The 18,694-nt window shown below is 52.1% G+C and overlaps 1 protein-coding gene across 1 annotated transcript; it reads left to right on the forward strand.

Moving 5' to 3' along the window:
* The first annotated feature begins 200 nt into the window (after window positions 1-200).
* Window positions 201-17,047, forward strand: LOC115350829 (interferon-induced very large GTPase 1-like). Its single transcript, XM_030036818.2, has 5 exons — window positions 201-301; window positions 547-817; window positions 930-1,141; window positions 3,100-3,241; window positions 8,683-17,047. Exon 5 carries the CDS (start codon window positions 8,685-8,687, stop codon window positions 15,996-15,998), a length of 7,314 nt encoding a protein of 2,437 aa, XP_029892678.1. The 5' UTR covers window positions 201-301; window positions 547-817; window positions 930-1,141; window positions 3,100-3,241; window positions 8,683-8,684; the 3' UTR covers window positions 15,999-17,047.
* The last annotated feature ends 1,647 nt before the right edge of the window (window positions 17,048-18,694 follow it).

Here is an 18,694-nt window from a genome sequence, read left to right on the forward strand (position 1 = left end):
TCTGCTGGGGGGGCCGGGGGGCACGGACCGGGTGGCATCGAGGAGGATGGCCACCCGCATCCTCCCGGGGAGGCAGCAGTGGGCAGGGACCATGGGATGGGGCGCTTGGCCGTGGCGAGGGGCTGGGGGGGTTATTTGGCTGGCAGGACGTGGTGGGGCTGGTCCGGGGACAAGCCATGGGACCCCCGGCTGATGAAGCCCTGTTTGCAGGGAGCCTGAGCTGCCCTGCACCCTGCCCCACATGGACACGCGGGTGCAGGATGGGGCCGAAGCACTGCTGGAAGGATGCCCAACGGCCGAGGTGAGCGTGGGCAGGTGTTCAGGGGCTGGAGATGCCCCACGGATAACTGCGGCTGGGTCCTGGCGGTTGGGGGACCCCCACGGGTGGAGGTCAGGTGCGGGGATAGGACTGAGGGTCACTTTCAGGCTGGGTAGGGGGGACTGCGGCATGGAGGAGCCAGCTTGACCCCGTAGCTTCCGTGGGGCTGGAGAGACAGGCTGGGGGACGAGGGGACATCCCAGGTCACCCCTCTCCTCCCGGCGCAGGTGTCGGAGGGGGCCCGGTGGGAGCAGCGCCCGGCGGGGCAGTGGACGGTGGCGGAGGTGGGTGCCTGGCTGGCTGCGCGGAGCGGGACCCGGGAGCTGGCGGAGCTGGCACAGGAGCACGCCGTCTCGGGCCGGGTCCTGCTGCGGCTGACGGAGGGGACCCTGCGGCGCATGGGGGTGGCCCCGCGGAGCCGGCGCCGGGAGCTGCTGCGGGAACTGCTGCGACTGCGGCTGCAGCAGGAGCTCGAAGAGCTGCTAGGCATCGTTGGGGGTGAGCATCCTCCACCCCGGAGCCGTGGGTTTAGGGTGGGCACTGGCTGTGACGATGCTGGGGGTTGCGCGGGCAGGTCCCCCCAGGTGGTCACCATCACCTCTCTCCCCAGAGTGAAGGTGTTGTCCCTATGGATGTCCCGGAGCCTGCGGGAGGAGAGGTGACACCACGGGAGGACAAAGCAGCAGCTGGAACTGAACACCCGAGGCAGAGGCGGTGCTGGAGGGAGCCCCGAGGTCACTGTGTCCCCCCCCCGAGAAGCCCAGACCTGGCCGGCGGGGCAGGGAGAAGTGGTCACCGGGTCCCCGGCAGCACAAGTTGAAGGTGGCTGTCCCTCGTGCCACTGCCGGCTCCCATGGGGTCCCACCAGCTCTGGCAAGCTGGGGGGAGTCCTACCGGTCCCCCAGGACCCTGCTGCAACCACGGGGCAGCCCAGCCCCAGGAGTGACCCTCCAGCGATGGGGCACAGTGGGCTGTCCATCCGTGGGGCAGAGGGGCAAGCGTGGTGGGGGGGACAAGGTCCCAGCTTGCTGCAATGGGGAAATCTGTCGCCTCGCTGCCCAGGGTTGGCAGGAGGAGCACAATAAACACCTTCCTGGCAATGACAGAGGGGTCTCCGCTCCCAGATTTCACTCGGGGCTGAAAGCCCAAGCCCACCGCAGCCCGGGAGAGGGAGGCTGCAGCCTGCTCTCCCCTGGTATTTTCCCAGCCCTTAAACCTTTGCAGCAGTGGGAAGGTGGCCAGCCCCCGTGCCGGTACAGCCGCCACCAGGCAGGCTTCCCAGGCGGCTGTGAGCTGGTGGGGCAGGATCCGTCCCTGCGACCTGATTCCCCAGGGAGGGGGCGGGGGGGGGCACGAGCGGTCCTTCCCCCTGCAATACCCTCCCGTGGCACCCCGAGTCGCGTGTGGTCTGAGAAGTCAGGGGGCTCCAACCGGATCCTGTGGACCCCCCAAAGAGGGAGGGGGTCCGGGAGGTGGGGGAGTCCCTGGGTAGGCAGCATCAGCTGGGTAGGGCAAAGGCGGGTCTGGGGGGAGCCGGTCTGGGGGGACCGTGGGTGCAGGGCTGTGGTTGGAGGGGTGATGCCCATGGGGTGCCTTTGGGGTTCCCGTGAGGCAGCCCCGGATCAGCCCCCTCAGCAAATTTGCAGATGACACCAAGCTGAGGGACGGGATGCCATCCAGAGGGACCCGGACAAGCTCAAGACATGGGTCTGTGTGAACATCATGAGGTTCAAACAAGGCCAAGTGCAAGGTCCTGCACATGGGTCAGGGCAACCCCCGGTATCAACACAGGCTGGGGGCTGAAGGGATCGGGAGCAGCCCTGCAGAGAAGGACCTGGGGGTACTGGTGGGTGAAAAGCTGGACGTGACCCAGCAATGTGCGCTCGCAGCCCAGAAGGCCAACCGTGTCCTGGGCTGCATCCCAAGCAGCGTGGCCAGCAGGTCGAGGGAGGGGATTCTGCCCCTCTGCTCCGATCGGGTGAGACCCCACCTGGAGTCCTGCGTCCAGCTCTGGGGTCCTCAGCACGGGAGAGACATGGACCTGTTGGAGAGGGTCCAGAGGAGGGCCACAAAGATGATCTGAGGGTTGGAACACCTCTGCTGTGAGGACAGGCTGAGAGAGTTGGGGTTGTTCAGCCTGGAGAAGAGAAGGCTCCGGGGAGACCTTATTGTGGCCTTTCAGTACCTAAAGGGGGCTTATAGGAAAGACAGAAAGACTTTTTACCAAAGCCTGTAGTGACAGGACAAGGGACAATGTTTTAAACTGAGAGAGGGGATATTCAGAGTGGACGTAAGGAAGAACTTTTTTTACGCTGAGGGTGGTGAGACACTGGCCCAGGTTGCCTGGAGAGGTGGTCGATGCCCCATCCCTGGAAGTGTTCAAGCTCAGGTTGGACAGGGCTCTGAGCAACCTGATCTAGTTGAAGATGTCCCTTCCCTCATTCCAGGAGGGTTGGACTAGATTACTTTAAAGGTCCCTTCCCACCCAAACCATTCCGTGATTCGATGATTCATGAGTAAGAGGAGCAGGCTGGGGAGGTTTCCAGCCGAAAGCCCCAAGTGCTGCCCAGTCCCTGCCACTTTCTCCCTGATTACAGGCAGCAGCTTTGCCAGCACCCCACCAGCGCTGGATGGGCGCACCGGGCACCCCTGTGCAGAGCCCAGGACACAATTTGGGAACCTGATGTGGATACCCGGGGCTGCTGCTGCCTTCTGATCTGCCTGGCTCAGCTCCAGCGCAGGCAGCAGCTGCCAAGTTTCACTTTCACACTCTTCTGCAGGCAGTGACCTTGTTTCCAGGAAGGCGAAAGCCCTCCTCGCTGCCTCTATGAACGGGAAGCAGCAAGCCACCTCGGAGACCCGTCGGCTCTATAAAGAGAGGGGCTAGGCTGGGCTGACACCAGCCTGGGAGCTGCCAAGACGGTAGGAACTTGCTGATGAGCTCTGGGACGCTGGGAGCTGGGGATCAGCAGAGAGCAGGGATCTTCTTTGTCTTCTGCTTCGTCTTTCATGTGCTTTCCCATCCCTCGAGAGATGCCAGGGAAGGAATAAGGGGTTTTAGGGCAGCAGGCGAATGGTCCTTGCTCCGAGCGTGGGATGGAGGAAGCAGCCTTTGCTCGCCAGCCTGTTTGAGGAAGCTCAAGGTGTGTGTGGCTGCAAGGGTTGAACTGGGAGGGCAGGAAGGAGGCGAGGGGGTCAGAGCAGGAGTAGGTGGGGAAGGAGAAGACATGCCGGGGGGGTTCAGGGCAGGCTGATGTCTGCGGAGGTGCAAAGCCTGGCTTCAAGAGCTGGCAGCAGGGCTGGATGGGGAGGGAGCCATCAATGCTCCCCCCAGCCAGGGCTGATCCTGCCCGCCCCAGGCGCGACCCAGCCCCACGGTGAGTCAGGATGGGTGCGCTCGCCTGAAGCCCAGCTGGGCTGCGGGCCAGGGGCCGGGGCGGCTGCGGAGCTGTGCATGGACCTGCACCCTGATGCCATTTGCTTCCCTGCTCTGGAGACAGGGGACAGGCCTGGGACATGTCAGAGCAAAACTGGGGAGGTGGGAAGGCAGCTCTGTGGGCCCTCCCGTGGCGTCGGAGGCTGCAGTGGCTAATTTGGGGAACATCACTGATAATAACCCTTCCCGTGGCATGCTCTCTGTCAGCATTAACGGGGGTGCAGAAGCAACGGGTGCTGGGGTGCATGGGTCGCTTGGGTGGTGGTGCCTGCCTCCCGTGCTGCTTGTTAGAGAGCGTGGCAGCACTGGGGTAACGAGTGTCGTTCGTGGGACATCCTGCTCTGTCCCCAAGCCTAGGGGGAGAGTTCTTCCTTTTCCTCCCTATGGAGTGATAGTGGGATTCACCTCCTCCAGCCTCTCCTACAGTCTCTGGTCCCTCTAAGGCACAAGTGCTTCCAGAGCCCGGTTCCCCTGCGCAGGGCTGGGGAAAACCCTCTCAAAGGGGCTGCTGCCATGAAACGGGGTGCAGGCAGTCCCATGGCAGGTCAAGCTGCCAGCCTTCCTGCTTCCCTCATTCGCTTCCAAGGAAGAAAGCGATCCTGAGTAATTCCATAAATATGCTTAGTCATCCTCTGAGTGCACTAATGCAATTGCATGTGGTTTTTCCTTACTCTTGAAAAAATATGAAGCCATGCTGGGACTTCCAAGTGTGCCTGGGTGCTAGTTCAGGGTCTGGCTGGGCTGAAGTTAATGTTCTCAGTTGCAGCCATGCGGTGCTGTTTCGGGCGTCTGAGGCTGAAATAGCGTCGGTAATGGGCCAACGGGCGAGAATCTCGGAGGGGACAGAGCCGGGACAGGTGCCCAAGTGGACTGCACCGCATGGCGTCATGGTCAGCAATCAAAGCTGGAGAGAAGGAGGAGGAAGGGGAGATGTTGGTGGCTGCGGCCATCACGTGCGCTGAGGGTCTGCTTCCCACGGAGCGGCTGGACATCTGCCCGCCGATGGGAAGTAGTGAATAAACACTCCGCTTTGCTTTGCGAGCACGCGCAGCTTTCCTTCGCTTGCTAAACTCTCCTTATCTTGACCCAGGAGTGTTTCTTGCTCTTGCTTTTCCACTTCTCTCCCCAGTCCCGCTGGTGGGAATGCACGAGCTGCTGGTGGGTGCTTAGTTGCTGGTGGGGTCAACCCCCGTGGTGTTTCTCCCGCTCTCTTCGGGGGCTTGGGCTTCACCCACAGCAGCAGATGCATGATTTGGGCAGTGGTGGGATGTGGCACGTGCTGCCACATTGTCAGTGCTGCTCCCCCAGGCTCTGCCACGTCCAGACTTTGTCTTGAGGCTGGCTGAGCCTGACCAGAGAGCACAGATGTTAACTGGACAGCCCGTGTATCTGGAGCTGGGACTTTTCCACAGGTCTCCAGGCTTTGCTCTTACAGACCAGCCTACTCTCCATCCTTCGGCCTGCTCTCCATCCTTCCACATCTTCTCCCCCCGAGAAAGCAGGCGTGAGCCCCGAACCCTCCCTTGCTGGTGGCTGCATGGTGCTGGCAGGAGGGCCAGTATTTGAGAGGTCAGCTGGCAGTTGTGTTACCGAAATCCAGAATAAAACTCCTTAACACCAATGTGAAGTTAAGAAGCAGGCACTTCGTTTATTGCAGTGCTGGCGACACAGGGGATCGCTCCTCCAAAGGCGTGTCCCACTTAGTATCAAAATCCATCTGTTTTTATAGACTTTTTCTGTCAGGTCATTGTTACATAAGCTCTTTACATAAAAATGCATACTATGCTCGCTCTTAAATTTAACCTTTATAATGATTGGTCCTTTGATTATATAACCTTATCAATATTCTTATTTAAAAACAATCATTGGTCAATTTCACTTAGCTCTACTGATTGGAGTCTTCGATACTCAAATCGAGATGGGAAGGATAAGGGGTTTCCGAGCAGCATAACTGGTGTCCATGACAGTTTCCTTAGTTTCTTGAAACAAAACATAGAAAACCCAGTAACTTCTTGGTGAGGTTTCTATGGTTAGCTATTTCAAACTTCAACAATATTAAGGTTCCTATAGTCACACATAACACAGTTCCTAAAGTTTCTATGGCTGCATTTCAAACTTAACAATCCTATACATTATGCTTCACAGTTTTACTTCTTAATCAAACCTAACTCTTCTATGTGATTAAATTCTGATTTCTTTATCAGAATATTTGCAGCAGTTGGGTACTGGGGGAGGATCCCGATGCTGGGGGGATCTTTTGTAAATTACAGTCCGATTGAGCTTGGAATTCATGGGCAGGCTTGGTCTTCCTCCTTGCGATGTTGTTATGGTGTACAGGCATTACAGTCCTGTCCCGAGGCACCTTCTGGGCACCTTTTGCTGTGTGCAGAAGAGACTCTTGAAGGAGGAGATACGTACTTTGCAAACTGTCCCTGGGCTAACGTACACAATGGGTACGTGGGTTTAGGTCCCAGGTGAAACCCTAGCCTGGTCACCGCCCCAAAAAGGCCCTGATGAGTCTTTGCTGGCTGGGCAATCATCACTGGTGGAGAAAGGATGGCCTCCACTGCTCCCTGGAATGAATCCTCCGTGTTGATGGATTGCCATCTGTCGTGGTTTAACCCCAGCCGGTAACTAAGCACCAGGCAGCTGCTCACTCACTTCCCCCTCAGCCAGTGGGATGGGGGAGAAAATCGGGAAAAAAACCAGTAAAACTTGTGGGTTGAGATAAGAAGGGTTTAATAGGACAGAAAGGAAGAAAATAATAATGATAATAATAACAATCATAAAATGACAATAATAAAAGGATTGGAATATACAAAAGAAGTGATTGCACAATGCAATCGCTCACCACTCACCAACCAATGCCCAGTTAGTTCCCGAGCAGCAACTCCCCCCAGTTTATATACTGGGCATGACATCACATGGTATGGAATACCCCTTTGGCCAGTTTGGGTCAGCTGCCCTGGCTGTCCCCCCTCCCAACTCCTTGTGCCCCTCCAGCCTTCTCGCTGTCTGGGCATGAGAAGCTGAAAAATCCTTGCCTTAGTCTAAACACTACTTAGCAACAACTGAAAACATCAGTGTGTTATCAACATTACTGTCACACTGAATCCAAACCATAACGCTATACCAGCTACTAGAAGGAAAATTAACTCTATCCCAGCTGAAACCAGGACACCATCTCCTGACTGTCTAGTCTTCTCCTTTAGGATTTTGGGCCTTTCCTTCCTGGTGTTTTTCTTCCTGAATTCTTGAGGTGGTCCCCAACTACCTGAAAGGGGGTTGTAGTGAGGTGGGTGCTGGTCAATTCTGTCAGGTGGCTGGAGATAGGACGAGAGGAAATGGCCTCAAGTTGCGCCAGGGGAAGTTTAGACTGGATATTAGGAAAAATTTCTTTACTGAGAGGGTTGTCAGGCATTGGAACAGGCTGCCCAGGGAACGGGTTGAGTCACCATCCCTGGAGGTATTCAAAAAGCGCGTAGACAAGGCACTTCAGGACATGGTTCAGTGGTTTAGTGGGTGTGGTTGACTCGATGATCTTAAAGCTCTTTTCCAATGTAAACGATTCTATGATCTTCTTCTTAACACCTCAGCCTTGCCTACCAGGCCTGCCGTGTGACGATGTGCTGTCTCAGCTGAGCTGGGGACCTTGGCTGCCTGTGTCCTCTGGAAAGTCAAACATCTGACCAAAAGGAGCATCTGCTGTGAGGTGAGATGAATCAGACCCAGCATCCATTGAGCATATATTGCCTAAGTCTTCACTGACTTTAAAGGCAAAGCTGACACTAAAGGCTCTGAAAGGGTCCATGAGCCCCGTGACAAGCACTTTAGATCAATACCTGTGTTGGTAAGAGTCTTGTGTTGGTGGTGGGACGAAAGCTGAATGCACGGGAAGGTTTTGTGCACTGAATAAATCTGTTCAGTATCCAACTGAATTGAGACAGAGACAATTATCAGGTTTGTATCACAGTTTAAAAAAAAAAAAAAAGGCATAAAGGCATGTGGACAGTGAGAGCATCAGCTCCATTAAGGTTAGCAGTCAAGGACCTTTCCAGTGCATATGGGATACTAAGTGAAGGGAGAAATGATAAACAAAACCACACAGGGACGCAGACTGGATAGACAGGGGGTCCCGGAGACAATGCCGACGACCCAAAGTCTCCAGTCACTAACAATGGGCCAACAGGATGCTCCAGGCACAGCTCTGGATGGGAACAACTTGGATTTTTCCCAGCCACTGGGGTGGGAACGATGCGTGTCCTGAGAACCAGCTCCTGGGGGGAATGGGCATGAGTGAGGGGCTCCACGCCAGCAGCTGGAGCGGGACCACGGGTCACAGCCTGTGTGCCTGGTGCTGGGTATTCGGGGTGAGTGTGTCCTGTGAGCGTGGGGTGCCCGTGAGACGAGTGTGTGAGTGCGTACCTCTGTTTGCTGGTAACCACCAAGCTGGACCAGCCAGCGAGCAGGAGACCCATGGGGCTGGTAAGAGGGTGCAGGATGCAGGCAGGGGTGTTGGATGGACAGAGGGGCTGTGCTGGTGCTCAAGGGATCCAGGAATGCCCACAGCTGCCTGTACTTATGTGTTTATAAGTCCTGTTCGGTATTCATGGGCACTGTTGAAAGCAGCACCTTGTCCACGGCAGGTTGCGTGGCCAAGACAGAGAGCGCGCGTGTGTGTGCGTGTGTCTGTGAGTGTTGTCTCCGGGATATACACTCAGCTTCAGGTTGAACCTGCAAATGGTAAAGCAGCAGGCACATCCATCGTCCCGGGACAGAGACCCCCCGGGCTTGGGGCATCCCAGGCTGGGCTCCAGCAGCTGGGTAGGAGGAATCCCCAGCGCCAGAGCTGCTGGAGATCCCTCTTATAAGAGGCCCCGGCCTCTTACAACATACCTTAAAGAAAGTCTGTTTTCTTCTTCCACAGCCATGGGTTCACAGGAGGACATACTAGAGGATGATGAAAAGGCACATCTTGCTAAAAGACTACTGGCAGAAGCATGTGAGAAAGAAGGACTAGATGATGGATACTGGCTCCCCAAACTGTCGCAGATACTGGGAGTCAAGTCCAGAGAAGCCCTGAAACATCTGCAGTATGAAGACTACCTTAAGCTGGAGTGCGAAGTACGGTACCCCTGGGAAACAAAGGCGCTCCGAAAACTCCTGGAACTAACAGACAGCAAAGCAACTTCTGAGGAGCTGCAGAAGGAGCGCTTGGAGCTAACAAAGCAGAGACAAGAAGCGGCCAAGCTCGCCCTGAAGGAGCTGAAAGAAATGCGCAACAGCCACAGCCACAGCAAGGACGTTATAAGACAGAAAGAGGAGGCTCTGTGGCAAGCCATGGAGATTCCCAAAGAGTACTGGGCACCACCGGAGAAGTCACTGGTGGATGTGCTGGAGAGCATCCGGAAGCAGCTGGAGCAGCAGGAGTTGTCAGTGGGCCAGGGTGAGAACGTCTCCGATATGGAGGTCCTGAGGCGGGCGTCGGGGGGACTGGCCCTGCAGGGCATTTACAGAACAAACAGCCTTGCGGATGTGCTGGCAAGGCGAGACCAGCTCATCGGGGTTCCCGACGGATTCAAGCTTGCCAGTCCAGAGCAAGGGTCGCTGCTTGAGAGGAAGGAGTTCTCCTCCTCTGCAGCAGAAGCCACTTTCACCAAGTCCATGGAGCAGCTGGGGTTCAGCATCAGCGTTGCTGCCAAAGCCGGGTTCTGGGGGTTTAATGTGGAAGCTGGTGTAGATTACAGCAGGTCCTTGCAGTCAGAGGACACCCATCAGTCCCGCTCTGAGCAGAGCTACATATGCACCACGAAGTACCAGTACATCCCGCTGGCCTCCTGCTACTTCCAAAAGCACCAGCTTCGCCTCTCGGATGCGGCCCTGCAGGAGCTGCAAGACATCGAGCATCTTTTGAGCATCACTCAGGAAGCAGACAGGCCCCACATGCTGAAGAGCAGGTATGCGAGCTTCTTCAGCAGGTTTGGGTCCCACGTAAACCAGGGTCCCCTCCACTTTGGGGGGATATTCTGGTGGAAGGCATCCGTGGAAGGATTCAGAGCTGAGCAGCGGGAAGAGGTGAAGCGACAAGCATCTGAAGCACTGAACTGCTACGTTGGGGCCAGCTACAGCGGCTTCAGTGTCAGCGTGGGAGCAGACGTGGACGCTTCGAAATCCAGCTCACAGGCTTCTTTTCAGGGAAGAGACAGCAGGAGTGCCCACACAGCGGTTCAGCTCTACGTGGCCACCACAGGGGGCCCATCAGAGACAGATTCTCTTCCTCAGTGGAAATTGGGGCTTGTAACTAATAACACAACGTGGCATGTTATCGACCGAGGCTTTCAGCTGATCCCAGTGTGGGATATAATCCTGTTCAATCACAAAAGTGATTTCAAGTCCATCTATGAAATGAGCAGCAGCCTCAGGGCCGCGTACGAGGTGCTAACGAATCACAGTGTCGGCACCATGTTTGGAGAGGAACTGGTCAGCGCAGTGGAAGAGGCCAGAGCTTTCGTGGAGTGCGTGAGGGCCTGGGAGGTGACAGGGGATGAAAGGCAACTGCTCACGCTGATAGATTTCAAACAGAATCTGAATGAAAAAACCAGAAACCATAGTGTCTGGATCAACGTATGCCTGTCAGACAAAGCACTGCAGGAGTTCCTGGTGAATACCGTTCTGTTTTGCGAGAAGTCACCTCCAGAAAACACCATCTACATCAAGTCTCTGCTGAGGTGCCTCTTGGATCCTCATGTCTATTCTGTCAAGGACTTCCCCAGGTCTTCCTTCATTATGCAATGGATCTTCCATACTGAGCACGTGCTTCCCGAAACTCCCAATGTTTCTGAGCTTGAAGATCTCACCAAGACACTGCTGCAAATGAAGGAGTACATCCAGGAAGCCACCTATGCACCCGAAACCTCTGCATCTGCCATTCACGAAGCAAAGATAAAAGCCACCTTGACTGCAAGGCTAGCTGTTTATTCCTTACTCCAGTTTCTCCAGGAAAGGGCACAGAAAGACATAGAACTGTTGGTGCTCTTAATTACGACCAGCATGGGATACCAGGTGGAAAGGAGCACTTTTCAGTACCTCCTTGGATGTCCAGAAATTAACTTCATGATAAATGAAATCCAAATGGGACATAAGGAGTATCTGAGTCTGAAGGAGCAAGATGTTTACAGAGCCCAGGCATTCCTGCTGCTGACGGGTCTAACTGTGACATCTGAATATAAAGCGGTGTCCCCTGAGCAGAAGAATGAGCGTTTAGTTTTCATGGAAGATCAGATGAAAAACTTATGGTCCGCAGAAATAAAAACTCTCCTTGAAAAGCACAGTGCATTCAAAGACTGGGAGATGCTGGAAAGTGACTTGCATTCCTTCATCAGTGGGCGCTTGAATGACACATGTGACGATCTGAAGAAACACAGTATCATCAAAGATATGGAAGACACTTTCCAAAGAACAGAGCCTTCCAGTCAGTCCAATTCCAAATCAGACAGCAGCGAATCCAAAGCAAATCAAGCCATTGCAAACCAAGAGTTCCTCCACTTACTTAAGCGCCTTGGACTAGAAAGTCACTATCCAAGAAAAATGGGGACTGAAGATTTCCACATCATATACAAGACATCTTTACATGACAGCCAGCCCAGCAAGGACAATGAACTACCATTTTACTTCTTGCAAAAGCTATTAACTGTGGATTATCGGGTGAGGTACCTGACTTGCAAGGACGACAGCAACCCAGGACTCGCAGCTGTGCCAAAAACCACAGAGCAAGAGCATGAACCCTCGCAGTCCTTTGATGACTTTTTCACTGATTTGGAGGAAGAAGCCCCTGACTCTGCAACGAGGGACAGTAGTGTGCACCCCATGGACCTCCAGATGGCAATTTTTCATTGCGCTGATGATTTCATGAGACAGTACATTTCAACGAAGCTTGCTTTCTGCCAATTTGCGCTACCTCTCCTGGTACCAAACCCATGCACTTCACAGATAGAGTTCCCCCTCTGGTCCCTCAGCCAAATAAAAAAGAGCTGGAAAGGGTCTGAGAAGTCGGGAAAGCAGACCAGAATTAACAGTTACAAAAACCAACTCATTTACCAGGCAGAGACACCCATCGTGTCCTTCCTACGGATCGGCAGTTCTCCCTCCTCTTCCAAGTCTCAGATCCTGAATGCTCTGCTGAGCAAACAAAACCATGACACTTTTTTCCACCGACATTGCAAAGGCAGCACCAAAGACTGTTTGCTGATGAAAGGTGTTGTGGAGATCTCCTGGTACTGTCCCCGGGGCAGTGACGATGACAGCTTTGACTGCTGTGTTGCTTTCTGTAACCTGCACGGAGATGCAAGGGATCACGAAGAACAGCTGCAGTTTTTACAGGAGATCTCTGCCGTGAACGTGGCTCTCATATCCAACTCTGATCAGAATGACGAGAAAGGGAAGAAAATTTTACATGACCTGTGGCAGTCGCAAAGGCCTTTGGTTTGTCTTTTCACTGAAAAAGAGAATGTTGCAGCTGGCCGATCCAGGCAAAACATAAGAATAGGTATCAAGAACAGAAACGAAGCAAAATTAATGGGCGAGCTGACAAAAACAATCAGGGATCTCCTGGAAGGGTCTAACACGCTTTTCAGCCTTGACGCCTGCCTGGACAAAGCTCGCAAGTACGGGTTCTTAGTTGACGAAGATACAGATGCGTGTGTGACAGCCAAAGAAAAGGCAAAGGCGCTGGTGAAGCTTCTGAAGAAAGAGAAGTCGTCTGAGATCAAATCCCAGCTACTGCCTCTTCAAGGAAAACTGTGGTACACGTGGTGCAAAAAGGACAAAGAACTCACTCGCTTGCAGGAAAAGAGGAACAAGAGTATAGAGCATCATCGGAGCCAAATTGAGTCAGAGAAGTCAGCAATAAGAAGAAAGCAACTAGAGAAGGCATTCCCCCTCAATCAGCTGATGAAATCAGTCCTTGGCTTTCTCCAGTCACAGCCAGCAGATACCAAGAAATACTTCCTGCAGTGGATGAAGGTGTTTATGGATGACCTGTCCTCTGGTCGCCTTGACGAACTGAAGAGAGAGTATCACCAGTTATGGTCTCAAATCCTGGCAATAAAGAAAACCAATGAAAAAAACAATGTGAAGCCTCTGTTGCTGAGTCAGTTAGATGCCCTCTCCAGTGAAATCAACGATTCATCCATTGGCCTTGAGCATATTTTGAGAGAGATAGGGCAGATTTATGAAGCTCTGGAATCAATGAACTCAAAGGATAACTGTTGTGTCAAACTACCTGAAATTGCAGCTGATCTGATGGTTTCAGGGCATCCTGTCGAGCTGATGGATGGTGATGCTTCTTATGTACCATTACGATGGATTGGAGCAATCTTTGACAGATTAATTGAGAAGCTAGGGGACAAACGAGTATTTGTTCTCTCAGTGCTTGGCATCCAGAGCACAGGGAAGTCAACCCTGTTGAATGCCATGTTTGGTCTTCAGTTTAGCGTCAGTGCAGGGAGGTGCACCCGGGGAGCTTTTATGCAGCTAATTAAAGTGGACGAGAAGCTGCAACAAGATCTGGACTTTGATTACATGCTAGTTGTTGACACAGAGGGACTTCGTGCCATAGAGATGGCCAATAAACAGTCCCGTAATCATGACAACGAGCTGGCCACCTTTGTCATTGGCATCGGCAACATGACTTTGATCAATATCTTTGGAGAAAATCCTTCAGAAATGCAAGATGTCCTTCAGATTGCTGTGCAGGCTTTTCTGAGGATGAAGCAAGTAAATCTTTCCCCAAGCTGCCTGTTTGTACACCAAAATGTGGGAGAAATAACTGCCAAGGAACAGAACATGGAAGGACAAAGACGTCTGCAGGAAAAGTTGGATGAAATGACTGTGACAGCTGCCCAGCAGGAATTCTGTGATGTCTCCTGCTTCAGCGACGTCATCCGCTTTGATGTGAACACCCACATCCATTACTTTGCTCACCTGTGGGAAGGAAACCCCCCAATGGCACCACCCAACCCCACCTACAGCCAGAACGTCCAGGAATTAAAGAGCAAAATTCTCCAAGCTGCCACGAAGGAGTCGCAGGGCAGCATTTTGAGGCTCTCGAGCTTGAAAGTTCGTATTAGTGACCTCTGGAACGCTTTGCTGAACGAAAACTTCATTTTCAGCTTCAAGAATTCAGTGGAGATTGCTGTGTACAAGAAACTGGAAACCGCATTTAGTCAGTGGACCTGGCAGCTGAGGAGTCACATCTTAGACTTGCAAATGAAACTGGACAATAAAATTCGGAATGGGGACTTGCAGAAGGTCACCACAGAACACCTTGAAAAACTAGTGCAAGGGACAAGCGATGCCATCATGAAAGACATGGAAAAGTATTTCAGTGAAGACAGAGACTCTGAGACACTGGTCCAGTGGAAAGGCAGCACGGAACTGAAGCTGAAAGAACTAAAAGAGTCTCTTCTTCTTGAAACGAAAAAGAAGTGTGAGAATCTTATTGAACTAAAGAAGAACCAGTGTAAACTGGATGAAAGGAAGTCAGAATATGAAAACGAGCTCCTGAAAAGGAGTAGGCAGTTGGCTCTGTCTCTAAAAGGCCAGAGACTAAGTGAAAGACAACTGAGAGACAACTTTATTTCTCTCTGGGCAGTCTGGATTACTGAAGTCTCCTCTGCTGCTCCCCCTCTGGAACAGGTTGATATCGATGTGGAAATAGAAGATGTCCTTCTAGATCACTTTAAGGAGCCTAAGTTACATGCACGAATCAGGACGTTTCCCAAACACAGGGTATTTTCTGTTGACTTGGAGAAACATGTTGCTAAGAAAAACCGTTGGGCCATCTTGAGTATGAATTTTGAGGATGCTGATGTGAGCAACATACACCGCATTACAGATAACATCATAGCGTGTGTGAGGGTAAACATTGATAAGAAGGAAAAGGAGAAAAGGGATTATAATCGAAGTTTTATTCATGAAATACTAAATGAAGTACAGAAAGGTATGAACTCTGTCCCTAGCAATGCAAAATATAGTTTTAATAAAGATTACAGAATAGATTTGTCACTGTATCTGTGCAGAATGGCAGCAGAAAGGTTTAAAGCCATGCATGTAGCATTCAAAAAAGCAAATGATCCAGTCATCTACCTGGAGAGCAAGAGAGAAGATTTCTTTAAATGTTTCCAGATTTCCTGCCGAGGAGCCACTTCTATCACAATATTTGCTGTTTACCTGTGTGACAAGATTGCCCCAGCTCTTCACCAAGCGGTCTATGAGAGGACAGCTCTTGCCATAGCTCGAGACATGAAGGGTAAAATCCCATATTTCAATGGGAATAGATCCTCTCTGGAAGTTTGCATACTGAGATATCTGGCAGAAGAAGAAGATTTTGAGAATTTCAAGGAGTACCTTAATCACCCAGAAGACTTTTTACTGAGTTACATTGAGACATGTGTTGAGATGTACTGTTTAGATGAGAACAGGAGGCTGGAGAAGTTTTTAGATGACTCCCTTACTCACCTCTATGAAAGCATCCAGTCAGCTGTTTTTAAATCAACCAACACTGTCAAAGACAGAAAAGACAGAGAAGACAAAATCTCTCTTTGGCTGGATGAATTTTGCAGCGCACTTGGAGAGGTGCTAAGCTTGCCCAGAAGGGACCTGAAAGGCATTGAGCATCAGGAGATAACAGACATAGAGTTCCTGAATAATGCCATGACAGAAGCACTGGCTTCCCTGAAGGATCGTCTCAAGGAAGAGCTTGCTAGTGCTGACATGAACTCATTTGAAACGCAGCCTCACACGATCCTGGCTGAACAGTTTGCAGGGTGCTGGGAGCAGTGTCCCTTTTGTGGGGCTGTTTGCACAAGCACCATACCGAATCACAGCGGAGACCATCAGCTTGTCTTCCATCGTCCACAAGTTTTGGCAGGATGCAAGTGGCATAAAACAGACAATCTGGTCGTTGATATTTGTTCTAGTAGCGTTGCAAGTGACTGTTTATTCAGGATTGGTGAAGACACATGGATCCCCTACAAGAGATACCGGGATGCAGGACCTCCTTATTCCACTTGGAACATTCCTTCTGATCCATCCATGCAAGCGTACTGGAAATGGTTTGTGTGCCATTTCAGGACAGAGCTAGAAGAATGTTACCATGGGAAATTTCATGGCAAAGGAGAAATCCCTGCTTCATGGCAGCGAATGACAAAGCAAGAAGCGCTTGACGAACTGGAGCAGCTTTAGGTCAAGTTGATCTGAAGGAAGAACTGCAACTGCTTTGCATTTTGGAAGAACATAGTACAAGTCTATCCACAAAATGTTGTTATAATGACTACGACCTCAAGCCACATGAAGAAAACAATATCTAATTGCTCACAAAGTTGGGTGAAATAAGGCATGCTACTTCTGCCATAACTCAGAAATTTCCTTGCTTCATGATAAAGTCAGCATCCTCTTCCCTTCTTGCCATAAACATTTACCTCCGTTTTTGTCTTAGAGCAAAAAAGCAAAACATTCCTGCAGCGAGCAGTCACATGGCCAAGATTAAGACCAAGTGCCAGATGGAGAGCAAAGACAGCATTAGAAAGTACCAATTTTATCAGCTGCTATGAGAAAATAAGTGACACTGGTAAAACCCCAGTTTTCCTGCAGCAAGTACTTGTCACACTTAAAGAAAGGGCTGCAGGATCTGAGAGCAGCTCAACATTGGCTGCAAGCTGTGCTGTTTAGGTTTTCAGGATTATCATTCCCTTATCGATCCCTTATTGATAAACTGAGCTAGTACTGAGACCAGCAGCTGTTCTGTCTCCGATGTCATTAAAACAGTTAACACAACAGCCTATGTGGATTTAGTTAGTGGCTTAACTCAATGTTCGCTAGCTATACTTCATATGTTAAGGCGAGCTGTTCCTACTCAGGTGCCTGGGCCTGGGGAACTTTCCTCCAGCTCTTAGCCACAATAGCAACTGCTCTTGCCGTTTGCTTAGCTGTTGAGCAAAAGCCTCTGTATGACCAATGTGGAGAATTACATATCTTTGCAGCTTCCTCAGCAGCCATCGGCAGTGTGTGATGTTGGTGTTTGTGCTGTCCAGACAGGCTGGTGGCAACGGAGCCGTGGTCTGGAGAACGTGTAACCAGCTGGGACTGCACCAGTGAGGTGGTTGGTGGTTTTTGCTGTGCAGTGTCTGCAATGCCGCTGGAAACCCAAGGACCAAGCCCTCCTGGAGAGTTGGCCAAAGTGGTGATTCACTATAATCCCTTGTAGTCTTTGCTAATAAACTAGTCAAATTGGACTGGACCGGTCTCTGTATCCTTTAATTCCAGGTGAGCCACAGTTGTGTGTTACTTCAGCGTTTGTGCTGTGAAGACAGGCAGGCAGCAACTGGGTGATGGTCTGTGGAAGGGCGTGTGGAAGGATAGTGTCTGCTCCCTTCAGGGTGTCTGGTCAAGAACTTTCTTTGATGTCTCAAGGGATAATAAGGAGGGGAGGAAGCTGTAAACGAGAACATCCAGTAAAACAAATTTGACCGACAAGTGATAAGGGAGGCAGTGGTGGGAACCAAGCCTGGTCAGTCACACTAACTGATGAGTGAGAGGGTGAGAAGGTTTATTCCAGCGAGGTTATCTGATCGGGGAGCTGGTCAGCTGGGAAACTAAGGGAAAAAAGGGGAACCAAACCCAAGACGCAGACCTGACAAAACAGACATGGAGACAATGACAGGAAGCAAACCTCACCATCACTGTGTGAGCGTGTGCTGCAAGGACTAAGCGCCAGTTACTGGTGAGAGATGTGTGTGTATGAGTGGATTTGGGGCCAGCTACTGGAGTCAGACTGGGAGTGTAGGTGCCTCTGGCCCACTCTGTCAGCTACTGGAGTGAGTGGGGCGGTCTCAGTGGGGGGTCTCCAGTCTACTAGAGCAAGTGGGGGTCTTTGCCCTACAGCCACGGGGATGTGAATGGTGTGTGTCCTGAAAATGAACTACCTGGGGGGGACCAGTGTGAGTGAGGGGAGTGAAGGGCTGAGCACCAGCAGCTGGAGAAGGACTGTGGATCTCAGCCCACGTGCCTGGTGCCAGCTGCTGGGCAGGGAGCGAGTGTCCGTATCCCCCAAACCAGGTGTGCGTGGGGCGTGCGTGTGGATTCACTAGCAAACTTCAAGCTGGACCAGCCGGTGAGTAGGGTGGCCTCAGGCCCGGGCTGGGGTGTCAGGCAGGCGGAGGGTCCGTGCTGGTACCCTCGCCTTGCTCTGTGCCTGAAGCACTCTTTCTGGGCTTTTTTCTCCCATGTGTACTGCGCATTGCTTGCAAGCTTTAGGTGACCATCATCTTTGAGATGTCTCAAAGCCTGTATGCCAGTAACTCCCATCTCCTTCTCCAGTACAGGGAGCCAGTACTCTACGCGGAGGCCCACGCCTTTCAGTGTCTTTGCCAGTCCACCTTGGCCCGTGTCTCCCTCGGAGGGATCATGTGGCACGTCCTTCCTTGCAGACCTTGCTGTGGGAAGGAATGCGAACATGCCTTCAAGTGACGCAGGGATGCAGTAACTCTCCTGTCTGTAACTAAGGTTCTCGGTGACACCGACTCGCTCAAAAGAATCGTTAGGGAAGGCAAAAGACCTGATGATGTTGGGATGTGAATGTAAAGCTGAGCAGGAACTGCCTGGTGGGGGTCTGTCTGATGCACAAGGTGGGAAAGACGGCGGCTGGAGAAGGCAGGTGACGGGGCTGGGGTGACAGGCTGGGAGGCGGCCAGGATGGTGCTGGAAATGGAAATGGGGAGATCCGAGTGCACCAACTTTGCTTTCGCTTCCTCTTCTCCCCTTCCTTGCTTTATCTTCTTCTCCCCCTCCTTGCTCTATCCTTCCCATCCCTCTTCCCTGTGCGTACCCTTCCCTTTCATTCCCCCCATCCCGTGGGATCCCAAATATATATCCTTTGTAGC

The sequence above is a fragment of the Aquila chrysaetos genome, chromosome 15 (assembly GCF_900496995.4).
Source record: "Aquila chrysaetos chrysaetos chromosome 15, bAquChr1.4, whole genome shotgun sequence".
Taxonomy (NCBI): domain Eukaryota; kingdom Metazoa; phylum Chordata; class Aves; order Accipitriformes; family Accipitridae; genus Aquila; species Aquila chrysaetos.